The 19,025-nt window shown below is 34.5% G+C and overlaps 1 protein-coding gene across 1 annotated transcript in view; it reads right to left on the reverse strand.

The window, feature by feature from the left end:
• LOC145263675 (uncharacterized) overlaps positions 1-19,025 on the reverse strand; it is a 118,643-nt gene that overhangs the window by 71,119 nt on the left and 28,499 nt on the right. The window contains exons 2-3 of the mRNA XM_080120551.1: positions 9,621-9,855; positions 327-533 (exon numbers count right to left, since the gene is read on the reverse strand). Coding sequence (XP_079976677.1) covers positions 327-533; positions 9,621-9,855 — 442 coding nt within the window. The remainder of the gene's footprint in view (positions 1-326; positions 534-9,620; positions 9,856-19,025) is intronic.

Raw genomic sequence — 19,025 nt, forward strand, 5'->3', positions numbered from 1 at the left:
GTGTGTGTGTGTGTGCGTGCGTGCGTGTGTGTGTGTGACAAAATAGCACATAAATTATAAAATCTATACACTAAGATGCGCTGAATATTTAATGATCATAATAGATTCCATTGATTCTGAAAGTTTAAAATTTAACGTGATAGACCATTGTACTGACAGATTTTCTTCCCCAAATTATCTCCACTAAGCAATGAAAGAATGCGCTTTCCTATTTCTGTTAATCAATAACATATAATTCCAACAAAAACGTTGTTAAAATAACAACAAAAATGAGAATAGTAGATTGAATAATGAAAATTAATGTTCAATAACGAATCAATATTTACCGACAAAACTTTGAATAGAAGTATTCATATTGTATTCAGTCCCATTCGAATCATAGAACGTGAAATTTGTGCCACCGTTTGATGGTTCACTGCTTATGCTGACCCCACTTGGACCATCGGAACTCGTCGAGTGACCACTGTTTTCTGGCATAGACTTCCATGAGATAAGCCACTTTACAGAAACTTTCTCACTGTGCGGATTTTCAACTGCAATAAAAAATATAACAATCAATTATTTCCCCGATTGTAAACATTACTTCCTTACTTATTTGCATACTTCAGAGAGCTTCGCCACATCCTTGAAAACAAAATTTCTGATATTTATTAGTGTTTCCAATGCTATTGATAATGTTTACCTTTTAATAGATTCTTTTAATAGTGCTTATGTTTGAATTCATGTTTTGAAACATGGCATAAATCATAAATCTATGATATCATACTGTTGTAGACTCGTGCGAGGGGTCACAAATGAAAGAAACCACAAGTAGCGTAAAGTGTATAAAATATAATATGGATTTATCATAAAGAATACAGGAGCCACTAAAATGGTATGAGAGGAACGTGTTCGTAGCATGCGGTTAAACATGGTATGAATGTCTCCATTTAGTCTATGAAACCAGACTGGTTGATTCCACATAGTTCTCAAACAGGGGTAATTTGTACCCCACCACCCCACCCCCGAGCTTTTCATTCCCCTGGGATGATCGTATAGCTCTTTTTCCTGGGGTTGATCTCTATCGGGTCGGTCATTTTCCTTTTTCTGGAGGACCGGCGTTGTCCGGCTGCTTTTGGTGTTACCAAGTTTAACGTATCATATATCTGGTTCATTACTTCTTCTTTTTCAGCAGGCGGTTGTCTATCGTCATCAGTTATACGTTTCCGAATTTGGTTTAAATGTTACTTATGCATAAATCTTGGACCTTCAATAATGTGGCCATCCATTCGATCCTTTTCTGGACCTTTCTTAGTTCCCACATTGTGCTATTATTTTTGTGTACCTGGAAAAAATACCTTTTCACCAGGTAAATACCTCTTTTTAGGAACTATAGTATTTGGCGGTTTCACCTGTTTTGGTAAAGTTTCTCGAAGACCAGCCTAATTTTCCTTGCGAACATTAACTCTGCCAGCGACATCTTCGATGGAGTGTTTTCATTTGGCATAATTCCGTAAACTTGTAAAAACTGTTGTAACGCCATTTTTGAGGGCGTTCCTTTAGCCTTCTTCATGGCTCTTTTCAACGTATCTACAAACCTCTCTGCCTGACTGCTCGATCGGGGATGATAGGTTGGCGTCGTTATGTGGTTAACCTGGAAATTCTCGCAGAAGCTTTTAAAATCTGCTGAAGTGAATTGTGTGCCATTGTCTGACACTAGAAATCAACAACACCAAACCTAGTGAACAATTCGTGAAGAGCACTGATTGTAAAATCCGTTGTTGGACTTTTACATCGAAATACCTCAGGCCATTTTGAAAAACTGTCTACCAATATTAAATAATAGTTTCCATCCAGTGGGCCTGCGTAATCTACGTGTATTCTTTGCCATGGGTGGTCCGTTTTAGGCCACGAGCTAAATTGTATTGGGGGTGCTTTTACAGCCAATGCGCATCCCTTACACAACTTTACCATGTCTTCTATATCAGTGTCCATACTCTTCTAGTAAACGTAGGACCTCATGAGGCTCTTCATTCGTGTAGCCCCAGAATTCTTTAGAATTTTATTTTGTAGTGTAGCTGGGATTACTACTCTTTTCCGGTATAGCAGTACCTCATTGCACATAGAATAAGCTTCTGTCGCCGATTCATCTGATTTAATTTTTTGTTTCATTTCTTTGCTGAAACTAACTTCTTCAGCTTCCCTTATTATATCTTCCAAAGTGACTGGCAGTTCCTTGATCGTATTACATAGTATTTGTGTATAGTCTGTTTCACTTTGTAGTGACGCTATTACGATGTCTTCCGGCGATTCCCTTGATTTCAGGATTAATCTCGACAATCTGTCTGTGTGACTTAACTTCGGAGATGTAAGAAATTCCATACTGAAATCGTAATTCAGGAGAATGGTCCCACATCTTTGCAGTCTGTTGGCTGTGTAAGTTGGCAGACCTGTTTTAGAGCTAAAGATTGTTATAAGCGGCTTAATAGTCAGTTTGTTATTTAAATTTACGACCGTGTAATAATCGGTGGAATTTTGTAACACCGAATATAATCCCCAGTGCTTCCTTTTTGATTTGGGAGTAAGTCTTCTCGGCAGGAAATAAAGTTCTTGGCGCATGGGTGATCGGCTTAGTGGACCCATCAGACATCTTGTGTAGAATACACGCCATGATCCCATAAGAACTTGCGTCAGTTGCGACAATAATGTCTTGTTTTTGATTGAAATGAGTCAGGGATAAATCTGACGTTAATACATCTTGTAATTTCTTAAACGCTGCCTGGCACTCAGGCGTCCAGTCTCCTTTTTTGTCCTTTTTAATAGTACATTTAATGACGCACGCAATTCATGCATGTTCTAATGAATGTTTGATAATAGTTCGTAAGCCCTCAAAAACTCTGCAACGAGATTCTGGCATGTCTTTTATAGCTGTGGACCTGTCTGGATCGGGTTTCCTCCCGTCCTTATCTATGATATGACCCAGGTATTTAATTCGTTTCAAAAAAATTTTACATCAATGTGAAGCCGTATTCTTTTATTGTCAAACACTTTAAATACATGATCTCTATGCTGTTCAAAATTTTGATTACGCATAAGAATATCGTCCAGATAGCCTATTGCGAAATCCAAACCGCTTAGCAAAGTATCAATTACCTGTTGGAAAGTTGCAGGAGCTACTTTTGTACAAAATGCCAATCTATTGAATTTATAAAGTCCTTTGTGCGTTGAGATACACAAAAGTTTCGAACTATCTTCCTCTACTGGTATTTGTAGGCATGCCTCGCTTAAGTCTATTTTGGAAACATATTTTCTGTCATTTAACTTAGCGAATATTTCGTCTGGGTTTGGTAGTGGGTAGTGATGGTCCTTGAGCGCCGCATTCAATCCAATCAAAAAGTCAGCACATACCTTAATCTCTTTAGATTTTTTTCACGTATATGGTGGGGGCTGCCCACTCACTATAGTTAATAGGGGTTAAAATCCCACTGTTAACTAGTATTTCCAATTCTTTTTCAATTTTTTCCCTCGAAGCGAACAGTTCGCTCCGTGGCTTTTGGAATATTGGTTTTGCTTTGTCCAGCAATTCAAATCTCGCCTTTATTTTTGTGCAGCACCCAAGCTTTTCGGAGAAAACACTTGGGAAAGATTTTTTGAGATCCTGTTTGAGTTTGTTAGCTTTGGCCGTTAGGTTTTCGACTTTGTGACAAAAATCACTCATTGGCGAGTCCCATAATTCAAATTCCTGAATCCAATCGGTCCCGAATAAGTTCGTTGCGTTCCTTAGAATGAAAACTTTTAGCTTTTTGTCGTTCTTTTAGTGACACATTAATAACTACCTCACCCTCAAAATTTATTTTTTCACCAGTTACCGATCTTGTGACTTTATCCGTTTTTGTCATCGTGAGCTTTCCTATTCGCTTCCACATGTGAAAATTTAAAATTGATAAATCCGACCCTGAATCGAGATGCAGTTTTACTTCTTTATTTCTGATTCTCACCGTAACATATTTCCTTGTGGTATCTGTTGTTGCAGGGTCCATTTTTGCAGTTGTTACGTAGCTTTTCTTTGCTATTTTTGTTCTCAATATGAGGCCTTGTGCCCTGCTCGCTTGCATAGGTCACATGTTATTTTCCTTTGGTACTGACATGCATTGTACCCATGACGTTCTCCACATTTATGTTCTCTGTCGGTGAAGTTTGAAGTTTTTACTTTTTTGCTACTTTTGCTCTTATTATTTTTAAAGCGTATTTTTTAATGTGAGTGATACTTGCTTCCTCTATGTTTCGGGAATCTTGCTTCATTGCCACGAACCGCTGACAATCTTCAGCCAGTTTGTGAAGCGTCAAATCAGGTTCTAATTCCAATTTATTAAGATCACGACGTCTTATATCGGCGTCTTTTGTGGCTATCAAACCTTGTGTGAATATTACGCATTTGAAATTTGTCCACCGTTAATGACGACAATTTGAAATCGTCACAGTGCTTATTAAATATAGATGGAAATGTTGTATAGTCCTGACTCTCCTTACGTGTAAGATTCATGCATTTCCATCTTTTATGAAAAAGGCTTCTTTTTGGGCAGTATAACTCCATTAATAGTTTGACTGCCTCATCAAACAACAATTCGTTGGTTTTTCTTAGTAAAATATAGTCCATGAATTTATTATGTTTGGGTGTACCTAACTTTCGTAGCAATAAACGAACCTTCCTTTGATCCATCCATGCAGTGCAATCAATTTTTAAAAGTCTTCAAATCTTCTGAAATATGCCTCAAACGTAAGGTCTTCCTCAGGAGCATAGTGAAATGTATCAATAGCTGATCAGATCGCATTTTAGGGAAACAGCCGTGCCGGTTTCTTCTCCGCTGTCCTTATTCACTAAAACTTGTGTTATCAAATCCATTTTTTTATCTGACTGATTTTGTTGCTCTAAATGTAATTTTTTCAATTCCAATATTTGTTCATTCATTTCTTTCCTATTTCTTTCCTGTTTTTCCTCGAATAATTTCATTAAATCTAATTGCTTTTCCGATATCTGTTCGTTCATTTCTTTCTTTTCTCTTCCTCGTTTTTCTTCGAAATATTTTATTAAATTCAGCTATCTTCGTTTTGTTTCTGTATTGCCAATTTTTTCTCACAATTCGTTGATTTACTTATAGAACCAACTCTATAGAAAAACCCTTTACAAAATTTGTACCTGGTTATTTAACGAATATTTCTTTCGTATATTTATTTCCTCGTGTGGCATTTTCTCTGAGAAAATAATTCGGCGTTTGCATTCATACAGAAAGCAGTAGATTTCGTTTGTTATTTTTTCCATTTTCGTAACGGGTAGGTACTGGGTTCAGTTCCTTGTTTATCCTACACATTTTTTCCTCTTTTTTTCTTTAAAAAGAAAAAGTTACTTATCTGTGAAAGAGAGTTTATAGCATAGGCTATTCTTTTTTATCTCTGTGCGAAAAAGAATGCCCTTTTCTCGTTAACACTTTATTTGTCGTGCTTAGCGAAATTGTTTTTTTTTCTTCAACGTGCAGTCCCGTCGACTAGTAAAAAGTTTATTTTAATCAGATTAAAATCCGACGTCTTTTTTTTTTATTTGTGCAAATACTCGATCGCTTTAAAAAATATCATTTACTTTTGCAGGAGTTTTTTCTTTTCTTTTTCCAACGCTAATGCCTTTTAACCATAAGACGTATTAGCAAGACATGCTTTTTAGAACGACAAAGTTTTTTTTGTACTTACTGAAAACTTGGTCTCGTTAATTCAGTAATAATACAAGTAGTTTTTCTCGTTCTTCACCGAACTCTTGAAAAATAAATACTCTTGAAGCTTCGAATTACCCCCAAGTGTAGGAAAAAATTATTTCGAATATCCGCATGTGTTCTTTTTTTCTTGAATCCTTTTGGTCGTCAAGTGCTGTCTCCCGATGGCTGTTTTTTTTTTTTTTTTAGAGTGAATTCGTTGTCCGAATATTCATCATTCAGTTGTTGTTAACAATTATTGTAGATTGATCCGGGAAGGACTGGAATCGTCCTAGTCGCCAGTGCAAGGGGTTACAAATGAAAGAAACCACAAGTAGTGTAAAGTGTATAAAATATAATATGTATTTATCATAAAGAATACAGGAACCACTAAAGTAGTATGAGAGGAACGCGTTCGTAGCATGCGGTTAAACATGGTATGAATGTCTCCATTTAGTCTTTGAAACCAGAGGTATTCATAGGGCTGGTTGATTCTACTTAGTTCTTACATAGAGGTGATTTGTACCCCACAACACATACCAAAGATAATCATTTTTGTATGATGATGTTTTAAGCTCCATTTATACGAAAAAAACAATTACTGATATTTCGAAATGAAACAAATTCTGCAATGTATTTTACTACCTTAACAAATTTTTGATTGACAGACGAACAAAATCTTTATTTATATAAGAATCCAAGTTTCTCAGATTTCACACACAATTTTCCCCTCAATTTTGAATAATTTTAAATTATTTTTTCTCAAGGCCTTCTGCAAATTGTTAAGATTTTTTCAGTTTTTCAGCTGTCGAAAATGGTATGCGAGTAGCAACCCTTACCTGGTCGGCTCATCTCTTTGGTGGTTATTGTTTTCATCATTTTTTTATGAAAGATTATTGATATGATTTCTTCACATAGCTATAATCTGGTATCCTAGAAACATGTTCAAATCACATTTATCTCTTTTTTTTTCAAGCAACAATGTTGTTGATGGATCTGTTAATATTAAGACTATTTTGATATCTACATTTCTTAGTCTATTTCGCAGAATTATTCGAACGATATTTCTTTAATTTCAAATTTAATTTCAAAGCTTCCTTTCATTCTCTGCCAAGTATAGTTGAGTTTCGTTTCCATATACAGCAATATGAACTATCAAGTCTTAATTTCAAAGGCCTTGATATGTCCTTCCTGACCCATATCATTTTAGACATCGCAATGCAGAACATTGTAGAAAGAGAATAATTCTTCATCTGTAAAATCCCATTAATTTATCCTTTATATTACTAGCAGTTTATGCATGAACAGAAAATACAAATTTTAAACAATAACATTTATATGCAAAGTTAACTTGTTGAATTTTGGAAGCCAGAGTCAAACATCAATCTGTCTGACACATCAATCAAGGATGTGACTAGCTAATGTGAAAAAAGTTGAAATTTAGATGAATTTCCCAACCTCCGGGCCAGGACCCCTGCCTTTGTGAGCATGGTGTGAAGACGGCGGTACATAAATTTCAGACCATTAGAATCAAGGTCATTGCAGAAGTGGCTTGTTCTCTGTTAGGCTGAAGTATGGTTTTGTGCAATTCTAGGAGAGCCACTCTTTCAGGCTTTACGTTCTCACTGTTTGAGAATTTGAAATTGTTAATATCCTGAGGGCATATCAACAGGGCTGCCTGGAGATTTTTGGTCAATCAAATTGATCTTTGTCTCAGGCACTGCCTGTTCAATGCCCACTTTCCCGATTTTGTGTCACATCTTCCAATCATGGTAGGAAGATAAAACTTCAATCAGTTTCAGTTAAGATATGGAGGGAAAGGCAGGAAGTCATTCTTTGACTAAACAAAATTAGTCTACTCCTCTAATCTCTTTGTGAATCGTTTGTAGTTTTAGTCTTCACAGCAAAATTCACATCTTCAGTTTTCAGAGAGAACTGTCATAAGAGGGGAAAAGAGGGGAGGGGCAAATCAAGACAAAACGGAGAGAGAAAAATAGAAAAAGAGGAAGAGAGATAAAGCAAAATATTGACGAAAAATATGGAGGTAAGGCTCGAGTGTTTTCATAAAAATTAGTAGTTTCTTATTATTAATGGAGTTCTATGAAATAGCAGAGAACTCATATCCATGTGGAAAAAATAGGAAAAGATAAAGAAACAGTGACAAAAGGAGGAAGAAAGATAATATTCGAACAAATTGGAATATAAAAATAAGGAAAGGAAAATCAGCTTTTTCTTATTAAAAAAAAACAAAAGGCAGATTTTGATTAGTGGAAAATTCACATCCATTTAAGGCTTTAACAATTTAAGTAAAAATTCACTTTTTTCCTGCACTCAAAAATAAAGCAGAAATCTGCTAAAAGGTATCCCTGATCAAATTCAAATTTGATCCAGTCGATTTTTGTTTCCTCTTTCAACCATATTATTGTCACAAACATATTTTTTTAATTTTTTATGTTTATTTCCTTCTGAAAATAATCATTCCGGTTGAGAAATGTTTAGAGTAGTTTTTTGGGGGTTTTTTTCGTTTCCCACTAATTCTTCTTAAACATTCAAGTGAGGGGGAGCAACATTCCATTAATATATCGTTGGTTATAAATAATTAAATTCTTTTGTTCATTATAGCTTTTTGTTCACAAAGAGTAGCTTCCCTTGAAAGCATTAAAATTCTTGGCAATTATTCGCATATTAAAAGATTGGGAGCTTTGAACCTATGTAAAGTTTTACTAATTTTATAAATAGAGATTAAAATTAAAAAAGAGCTAACCAGAGATAGGTTATGTGTATATGAATGCGAAGTAGCTCCATTGATACACCACCTATGACAGCAAGATCAGCGACTTAAAGTTCAAGATCTATCAAACTGTTGTGAGACCTGTCCCTTTGCACAGCTCCGAGTTCTTACCACCAATGAGGAAAGTAGAGCAAAGATTCACTATTACGGAAACTAAAATGCTCTGTTGAATATCTGGAATTACACTGCTTGACTATATCTGACAGTGTTACAGCATCGCACTGATTGAGAGCAAAATTGAGAGAATAGCTGTTCAGACGTTTTGGACATGTACTGATGAGCAACAACAACATCGTCATTTGCTTTGAAAGTTACCGGGAAGCATCTGCGAAGAAGGCTACGCAGAAAATCTCTGTAAAACTGTCTCTCACCTCGATCAAGCCTGTGATCATGTCAAACGGAGATGAGCACTGGATTCATGCATAAAAGGAAGATTCTTATCTTTTGGCTAGAAGCAACGAGTTCCTTTATGCTCGGTCAGTAAAGAAGAAATCCTTCTGTATTGTTGAGGTAATGTTTAAATAACATTTTGCACCTTTTGCAAAGAGAAAAAGAGTAATTCTTAAGCAGTTATTTTATCGTGACCCAAGAAGTGACTGTATCGAATTCAACTTCACCAACGCTCGCAATAGTAACACAATAACCTCATGACTGTAAACGACACTGTTCCTTCCTCTCACTCAAGCATTTTATGCAGGTTTTCACCCTGTCTCATTTGCATGCGTGCCCTCTGTTTTCTTGTGATCTCGTGAAACCACAGTTTATAAAACACCAGGCGCCATCTTTTTTTCTCTTTTCCCACCCAACACTTCCCTGCAGCAAGTCCACCCCTCCTCCGTCACGCCACCGCTCGCACGCACATCCACACAATGCACAAATACGCGGACGCTTGCTATTCTGATGAGTATGACAGTGACCGTCTTGGATACTGAGTTGAATAGAAGTTTGTCTATTTCACGAACATCACTTTCACAATGCATGTTAGAAACGTTTATGTGGTCACTTGTCTGAAAGAAGAATGAAGCAATCTCATTTCAACAACAGAATTAAACAAGTCAACAATGAAACATGCAGATTCAAATAAATTACATTTTTGGACTGTCACTTACCTTTCGATGTAACATGAAATTTCACTCTGTCGTTGTCAGGTACAGGTTTCTCCTTGTGTGTGTGATACCAGAATCCAAGTAAAGCTGATGCCGTGGACACAAATGTGGTCGTAATACGTTCAAACAACGGCATAAAAGAACTGCCTTTTATCCATAGAACGAGAGCGATAAGCGGTAAGAAGATTCGAAAGATGTACAATAACACCTCCCAATCATAAGCACAGAAAATGTTCATCTAGAAAATAAATTATATACATATATAATAACTTGGTAAATATCCAGAGTTCAATTAAAAAAATTATTTATTCATATAATTGTTTCTGCCCATTTTGAAATACATTTTGATAATTAATAAATTCAAGGTATGTCTTTAAATAGCATGCACAGTGAACTTTTACTCCTCCAGCCATCAAATTAACCCCCTCCAAATTAAAATTAAAAACCCTTAACCTCAAGTAATAACTCCCTAAGAAATTTCTTCACCAATTAAACGTTGGTAGCGCCATATTGGATTCCTCACAGTCATGCTAATATTTTGATTGTAGGTTTGATTATTTTGCTTCTGAATTCATCACCATCCGTTGTAAAAACGATCTTTTCTTGAGATGATTCTTTTCCTCTTTCTGTTATTATACAACTCAATCATCTTTCATTCTTTTTTATTTCCTTACATTAAATGGCTTGAAAAACAGAAACAAAATAATTTCACTTCCTCCATTCACTCATATATATCTTTCTCAAAAGAAACCAACAAAAAATATCGGAATGGATTCATTAATATGCAAATCTCCAAAATAAATGATATTCAACTTCTTTCCTTTAACAATTACAAGAAGCCTTCTCAAATACTGTTTGCCATGACTAATAATACCCTAGCTGAGAGCTCATCCTTCAAGCTACTCGGCTCAACATTCACAGGCAACATGAAGTGGAACAAATACATTGAGAACATTGCAAAGGCTGCTGCAAAGGTGGTGGCTTTCCTTCTACTGTGCAAGAAAAACTACTCACATCTGAGAGTACCCTGTATCTCTACAAAGCTACCATGAATCCATGTATAGAGTATTGTTGTCACATCCATGTATCGAGTATTGTTGTCACATCCATGTATCGAGTATTGTTGTCACATCCATGTATCGAGTATTGTTGTCACATCCATGTATCGAGTATTGTTGTCACATCCATGTATCGAGTATTGTTGTCACATCCATGTATAGAGTATTGTTGTCACATCCATGTATAGAGTATTGTTGTCACATCCATGTATCGAGTATTGTTGTCACATCCATGTATCGAGTATTGTTGTCACATCCATGTATCGAGTATTGTTGTCACATCCATGTATCGAGTATTGTTGTCACATCCATGTATCGAGTATTGTTGTCACATCCATGTATCGAGTATTGTTGTCACATCCATGTATCGAGTATTGTTGTCACATCCATGTATCGAGTATTGTTGTCACATCCATGTATCGAGTATTGTTGTCACATCCATGTATCGAGTATTGTTGTCACATCCATGTATAGAGTATTGTTGTCACATCCATGTATCGAGTATTGTTGTCACATCCATGTATCGAGTATTGTTGTCACATCCATGTATCGAGTATTGTTGTCACATCCATGTATCGAGTATTGTTGTCACATCCATGTATCGAGTATTGTTGTCACATCCATGTATCGAGTATTGTTGTCACATCCATGTATCGAGTATTGTTGTCACATCCATGTATCGAGTATTGTTGTCACATCCATGTATCGAGTATTGTTGTCACATCCATGTATCGAGTATTGTTGTCACATCCATGTATCGAGTATTGTTGTCACATCTGGATTGGTGCATTTACCACTAGTCTCTCACTTTTAGACAGGATTCCAAAAAAGTCTAGTAGATCCCACACTATCAACCAAACTTCAACCTCTGTCTCATAGCCACAATGTTCCATTTCAGTACTTTAATGGAATGTGCTCTGATAAACTCATTGCATTTGCACCCCTTTGACAGACACCTGCCCACCGAAAAACCGATTAGTTGGCAAGATCTCACCGCTTCACTGTACAAGTTCCTAGATGCTGGAAAGCCTTCTACTCTAATAGCTTCTTCCCTCAGCCTGTTAGACTTTGGAATTCCCTTTTATTTTCTACTTTATTGACTGTATGCACATGCATAGGTTTAAGTGTAATGTGAACAGAAATCCTGCTCATCTCCTTAGATAGTCCCCTGTAGATATGATCCCAAATAGTCCAAGTGGCAGTATGTCTTGTTTGGAGTGAAGTAAAAAAAAAAATTAGCGTACAAAAAAATTAAATAAATAAAAATTAAATAAAATAAATTTTTAAACGTATAAAAAATTAAATAAAAATAAAAAATAAATTTTTAAATGTATCAAAAAATTAAATAAATAAAAATAAAAAATAAATTTTTAAACGTATCAAAAATTTAAATAAATAAAAATAAAAATAAATTTTTAAATGTATCAAAAATTAAATAAATAAAAATAAAAATAAATTTTTAAACGTATAAAAAATTAAATAAATAAAAATAAAAATGTGTAAATGTATCAAAAAATTAAATAAATAAAAATAAAAAATAAATTTTTAAATGTATCAAAAATTAAATAAATAAAAATAAAAAATAAATTTTAAACGTATCAAAAAATTAAATAAATAAAAATAAAAAATAAATTTTAAACGTATCAAAAAATTAAATAAATAAAAATAAAAAATAAATTTTAAACGTATCAAAAAATTAAATAAATAAAAATAAAAAATAAATTTTAAACGTATCAAAAAATTAAATAAAAATAAAAAATAAATTTTTAAATGTATCAAAAATTAAATAAATAAAAATAAAAAATAAATTTTTAAATGTATCAAAAATTAAATAAATAAAAATAAAAAATAAATTTTAAACGTATCAAAAAATTAAATAAATAAAAATAAAAAATAAATTTTTAAATGTATCAAAAATTAAATAAATAAAAATAAAAAATAAATTTTAAACGTATCAAAAAATTAAATAAATAAAAATAAAAAATAAATTTTTAAATGTATCAAAAATTAAATAAATAAAAATAAAAAATAAATTTTTAAATGTATCAAAAATTAAATAAATAAAAATAAAAAATAAATTTTTAAATGTATCAAAAATTAAATAAATAAAAATAAAAAATAAATTTTAAACGTATCAAAAAATTAAATAAATAAAAATAAAAAATAAATTTTTAAATGTATCAAAAATTAAATAAATAAAAATAAAAAATAAATTTTTAAATGTATCAAAAAATTAAATAAATAAAAATAAAAACTAAACGATGCTACCTTCTTTCATAATATCCTCCATTATATTCCATTATAGAATTATGGCTGAACTGGGAAGAAATTTCTACCAAGCTATATTTGGTAAAATTAGGAGCATAATTTTATGGATATTTATGGTCAGTTATGATAAAGTATTATTCAGTTTGATTATATAAAGATCCGATACATGCACTATCTTCTAAAGTTTTGCATATAAAAATTCCCCCATCTTAAAGAAAAAGCAACTCATCAATATGGTTGACTAAATATATGGTTTTAAGTTTTTTACAAAAAAATTATATCAGATGCCATGCAGGATATATCGGAGGTGATAGAGAAGACATTTATTTTAAAAACTGAATGAAGATAAATTTCCCGAAGAAAGATCTAAAATCATTCCAATTAGCATCCAAGAATCTGTACATTCTGCAATGGAAAGGGAAATAAGATTTGATTTTGATGGCCACACCCAAAAGATCATAAGATCCCAGAGGGGACAAAACAGTAGATGCACAGTATTCAGGATAAGTCATCAGAAGGATTGCATGGTGTCTGTCAGCATCAGGTATGCAAGTGTGTCGGTCAGTTTATTGGAAAAAATCATGAATGAACTTTCCTTCATCATCAGTCTTATTGGAGTCATTCAATATTGTGTACATTGACATCACCACAAATAAAAATGTTGGCAGAAGGATAATTAGGATCTTGTTAATATTTTTTTAAATGCCAGTAACTCTGTTGTTGTTAGGATGATAAAAGGCAAAGATAAAAGAAATGCTGTGAATAAGGGCAATATAGTAACACATACAAGGCAGTTCAGAGTTTTTACTGGAGACGTCGTCCCTATCACATAGAAAACCGTCCCTACCATATAGAAAACCGTCCCTATTACATAGAAAACCGTCCCTACCATATAGAAAACCGTCCCTACCATATAGAAAACCGTCCCTACCACATAGAAAACCGTCCCTACCATATAGAAAACCGTCCCTACCACATAGAAAACCGTCCCTACCATATAGAAAACCGTCCCTATCACATAGAAAACCGTCCCTAATGTAAACATGAATTCCACGGCGATCTTGAAGATTGGATTTTGAGATAAAGTTAGAAATCTTGAAGTCATTAGCAGAAGTTGATGAATCGATATCAATTTCACACAGAAAATTTCATCTCCAGCAGATGGGTTTCAATCGCTGGAATTTAGAATGCAGACCTCTGATGTTGGAAAAAGGGATCTATATATATTATATATTAGGAAATTTAAGAAACTGGATTTGTGCTTGTATTTTGTTTTTGTACTTTGCATTAAAACAATCAATATTAACTGTTCTATACTTGCTCTGATGGATTGTATACTATGCTGTGTTTCCAAATAAAAAACTTGCTACTCCAAATCTCAAGTCTCTGATGTCAAAACTTGTGATTCCAACACTTGACACTATGCTTTCAAAAATTAACTCCAAAACTCGACATTCTGCTATCAAAACTCGATACTTTGCTTTCAAAACTCAACTTTAAAATACGACGCACTGCTAACAACACTTGCTGCTCCAACATTCAAATCCAAAATCAACTCAGGACCATGAAAAACCCATAGTCACATGGATCCTGATGTAATGGTGACTAAGAGGTTAACAACACAACACTTTTATCAAACTCATACTGGACTTTATGCTTGACCTCCCGGAAAGAATGTTAATACCTACCAACCCAGAGAACAGCCATTTCTGCCCTTTCAGTCAGAAACATTGTTCAAGGCATTTGACGGCTAAAGGATAGTGTAGGGAAGCAAGATTCTGGGGCTACCCAAAGTGCATCCGTAGTGCAGTTTCTGCTTTCCATCCTGATGGAGAGTAGCAAGTGATGCATCAGTGAGAGCATACATATAGGTGACTATGTAGTGCGTTTATATGGCATGTATAGAACATTTTACTTCTACAGAGGCTGATTTTAGTGGCTAGATGATTGGAGTCATGATGAAGAATGCAAATTTTACATCAAGGTTTTCTTCTCCTAGATAGCTGATCTGACAAGATCTACAAGTCTATCCCTTCAAGTGGGATAACCTCGCATAAGGATACCATACAAGGTATTTTTTAGACATCTGCTAGGTAAAAGAAAAAATTAAGTGTCTACTTAGAATAAGTTTTCAGGTCTCTTCCTGGTCAAAAGATAAAAGATAATAATCAAGTTTTAGATATGGAAACAATTAAATGTTAAATGATATTTTAAAACATTTTTATAAAATTTCATTGACTCAACTTTTTTTTAATTTATTATTTTTAATCTGATGGTGAATTAATATATAAAGTAAGAGTAAACAGACATCTATAAATATAAAAGCCAAATGTGTGTTTGTGTGTTTATGTGTGTGCATTTTTTCTATATGTCCGCAAAAGGCTTTTTTCGGGGTGGTTCTCGGCTTGCTCACTCATTCTTATAACTTTTTATATGCTACACAGATCATAATATCTCACACGAAACGTGGTCATAAATATATTTTATTTTGTCCACTTTTATCTTACAATTACAACAAAATTCGTGATGTGAATTCATTTGCTGCTGTTATGGCGTAAGATTTGACCTAGAAAAACCACCTTCAATTTTTAAACGCTTATTTTCAACTAATCAAAAGTCCCTGTTTTCCTGGCCTCATGGCATGTCATCAAACTAGTAACCTCAAGGCTTTGGGTTCGAGCCTACCCACCTCTCTCTCCCAAGAATTTTTTTTGGTTTTGTTCGTTTTTTTAATTCGAGAGCTTTTTTTGATCTATCACTCCCCCAACACACACGGGTACTCCCCCTCCCATCAGGTTCGATCCTACCTCCCAAAACTTTTTTTGCTGCGTTTTTTTTTTGTTTTTCGTTTTTTTTTAAATATTTGTTTTCGAGCCTACTTTTCTTCCAAAACTTTTTTCTTTTTTGATCTACCCCCCCTTCAACACACACACACACCTACAAACACCAGGGCAACGCCGGGTACACCCGCTAGTCTATTAAATAAAAGGCAGTTTTTCAGTGCTTTTATGTACTAATTTGGAAAGAAAATGCTTAATTTACAACATGAAATTGTGTGTATGCACAGCTGGAGAGGAATGAGCTGGGAAGAGAAGAAAGAGAAAGAGAGGTTTTAATAGAAACAGATTGCTTTATCCCTGGACAATGCGGACAATGCCGAATAGCCTGGCTTGTTAAAAAGTAATAGCATGAATTCGAAGTAAGAAAATGTTATGTTTACCGTGCATGGGATGATAATGTGACAATAAGACAAACTCTACATCCCGTTTCTTTACAAAGTAGTAAATAGTATAGTTTTGCCTTTGGACAGACAGACACCAAATGTCTCATTAATGAAAAAAACAGCAAAATTCCATCTTCAGACAGCCATATACTAAATCTTCATGATAATAAATTCTTTGGATACAATTAATTGAACTGAAGTTACTATTTTACACATAGCTGGAGGGAAAGTGCAATTTCATTTCTTTCCAAGCCATATCAACTTTGAAAGAAATAGACAGGTCTAAAAATGATGTGCCAAGAACAAAATTGGAAATTAATGATATCACTGCGAAGTCTTAGAAAAAAATTATTCCATGAAAGTTGTAAAGACGGTGGAGAAATTGGTAGCTGCAAATATTTAGATGTATTAATTCTATTTGTAAGTCAAACCAGCCAATAAAAGTGTTATGCATTATAAATCAAACAAGCAAGACTAGAAATTCCATGGTGATTTACCTTCCACGTTCTCTTTTGAATCTAAAAATACTCATCAGCTAATATTTTTTTTAATAAAAAAAACGTATACATGTTATACTTTTTTAACAGTATAAAGAGTTTAGTATTTGTTTTCAGTGGTCTATTTAACTATTAAATGAAAATGTATTACAAATAAAAAAAAAACATTAAAAAAGGAAAATGGCCAACATCAATAACTTCAGGAACGTAACAACAAATCATAATAAATTAATAAACTTTTTTTCCAAATGGATTTCTATTTAACGTAACAATTATTTTTTTCAGATAAATAGTTTCTTTCTTGTCCTAAAATTAATTGTTAGCAAAATATCCTTTGATTAAATAATATGGATGTCACTTTTAAGTGGATAATCCTAACAGAATTCTTTTCGATTTAGGAATAATTAATTTCGAAATTTATAAAATCTAAATTTTTGGCAAATAGGTACCATCAATTATTTTTAAGACAATCTCATTAATTAAAATGTGGAAAGTAATAAAGGAACTGGAATATTATAATGTTAAGGAATTTTTATGGATGAGGATTGGAATTGTGTATGAATTGGATTATTCGGACTACTATTCTCATCTACAGTTGACCCCCCCCCCCAAAAAAAAAAGCTAAATGGAGGCCATCTAGAACACAGGCTGTAGAACGGAAAGAGCCTAGTGTTTTGATGTGATGCTTTGAATATAATAAACTAGTTATGACCAAAGTTTCATTTCATTCGGACAAAACACTAAGAAACTGGGCCTAATTAGAGTTGGGGCCCTTTGGGGGGGGGGATGGGTCACCCTGTATTTTGACGAATGGAGCTCCCACCTGCCTTCAAATGAACGTTTTTGAATTCAGGAAATATTACAGAATTTCGAACTGAACAATTATTTGACCTTTTTTTTTTTTTTTGTTTATTACGTTTTTCACCCCAAACACGGCACATTGCCACTTTGGTGTAGGGAGCAACTATCAGGGGCAGCAATTACTGGGGCACTATGTAGGGATTTGGAAAGCAAGATGTCGGTTCACGTTACACTTGAACTTTTGAACTTCTGCATGTCAGTACAGTTGGTGAAGCAGGGACCTGGAATGGAATTCAGGAGTCTAGCGGTTCTGGGGAAGAAACTACTGGAGTAGAAAGATCTTTTACATCTAGGGTTCTCTACTGCGTGGGGGTGGGATTTAGCTGCCTGTCTGGTTTGTTGAGGGTGTCTACATCGTGGGGGCACAAGTGTCTGCAGTTCGTCAGAGCATTCACCATTAAAATACTTGTAGAACAGGCAGAGGGATGCAACGTTTCGTCGATGGGACAGAGGCTGAAGCTTAGATGCCAGTTCAGGGCCTATCAGATTGGCGACTCTCTTTTGAACCTTGTCTAGAAGCGAGAGACTAGTAGCAGATGCACCAGCCCAAATGTGACAGCAATACTCCATACATGGGCGAATAGTGGCCTTATAGAGGTACAGGATACTTTCAGGTGTCATTAGTTTTCTAGCACGGTAGAGAGAGCCTACCTTCTTTGCAGCGGCCCTGGCAATGTTTTCAATATAATTGTTCCAACTCATGTTTCCTGTGAATGTTAGGCCAAGGAGTTTGAAAGATGTACTCTCAGATAGGGAGTCACTGGCCATTGCTATAGGTGGCAGAGAAGGTTTCTTGTAATTATTGAAGGAAACCAGTTTAGTCTTGGCAGCATTGAATGTGACCATCCATTTTTGTCCCCATTCCACTACAGATTGGAGGTCATCCTCTAGTGTTCTGCCATTTCTTTAGTTATGTGTTCATTTGTTTTCCTGTCATACCTGTTATAGAGTGTGGTGTCATCAGCATATATACCCATCTCAGAGGTAGTTTTATCGGGGATGTCATTAATAAATATTAGGAACAATAGAGGTCCAAGGATAGACCCCTGAGGCACTCCTGCATTTATATCATATTGTTTAGATGTACGACTGTCGAGGACAACCTGGATTTTTCTCTTATCTAAGAAGGATTTAATTATGTTAAGTATTCTACCAGTGATACTGTATGATTTAATTTTCCTGAGGAGACCCTCATGCCATACCTTGTCAAAAGCCTTAGATATATCTAGAGCTACCGCTCTGCCCTCCCCCGCTTTGTCCAGTGAATGGTATATACATTCAAAGATTACAGTGAGGATTTCTGCGGTGGAACGGGCTTGTCTAAATCCATATTGTTTGTCAGTCAGAAGTTTAGCATATGTAAGGTGACGGACTAGAGCATGGTTAATTATGGTCTCAAATATTTTGGCGAAAAGTGGGAGGAGGCTAATGGGGCGATAATTTGATGGATCAGTTCTTTCACCAGAATTCTTGAATACTGGTACCAGAGAAGCAGTTTTCC

This window comes from Euprymna scolopes, chromosome 39 (assembly GCF_053919585.1).
Source record: "Euprymna scolopes isolate OS-2025 chromosome 39, ASM5391958v1, whole genome shotgun sequence".
Taxonomy (NCBI): Eukaryota; Metazoa; Mollusca; class Cephalopoda; order Sepiida; family Sepiolidae; genus Euprymna; species Euprymna scolopes.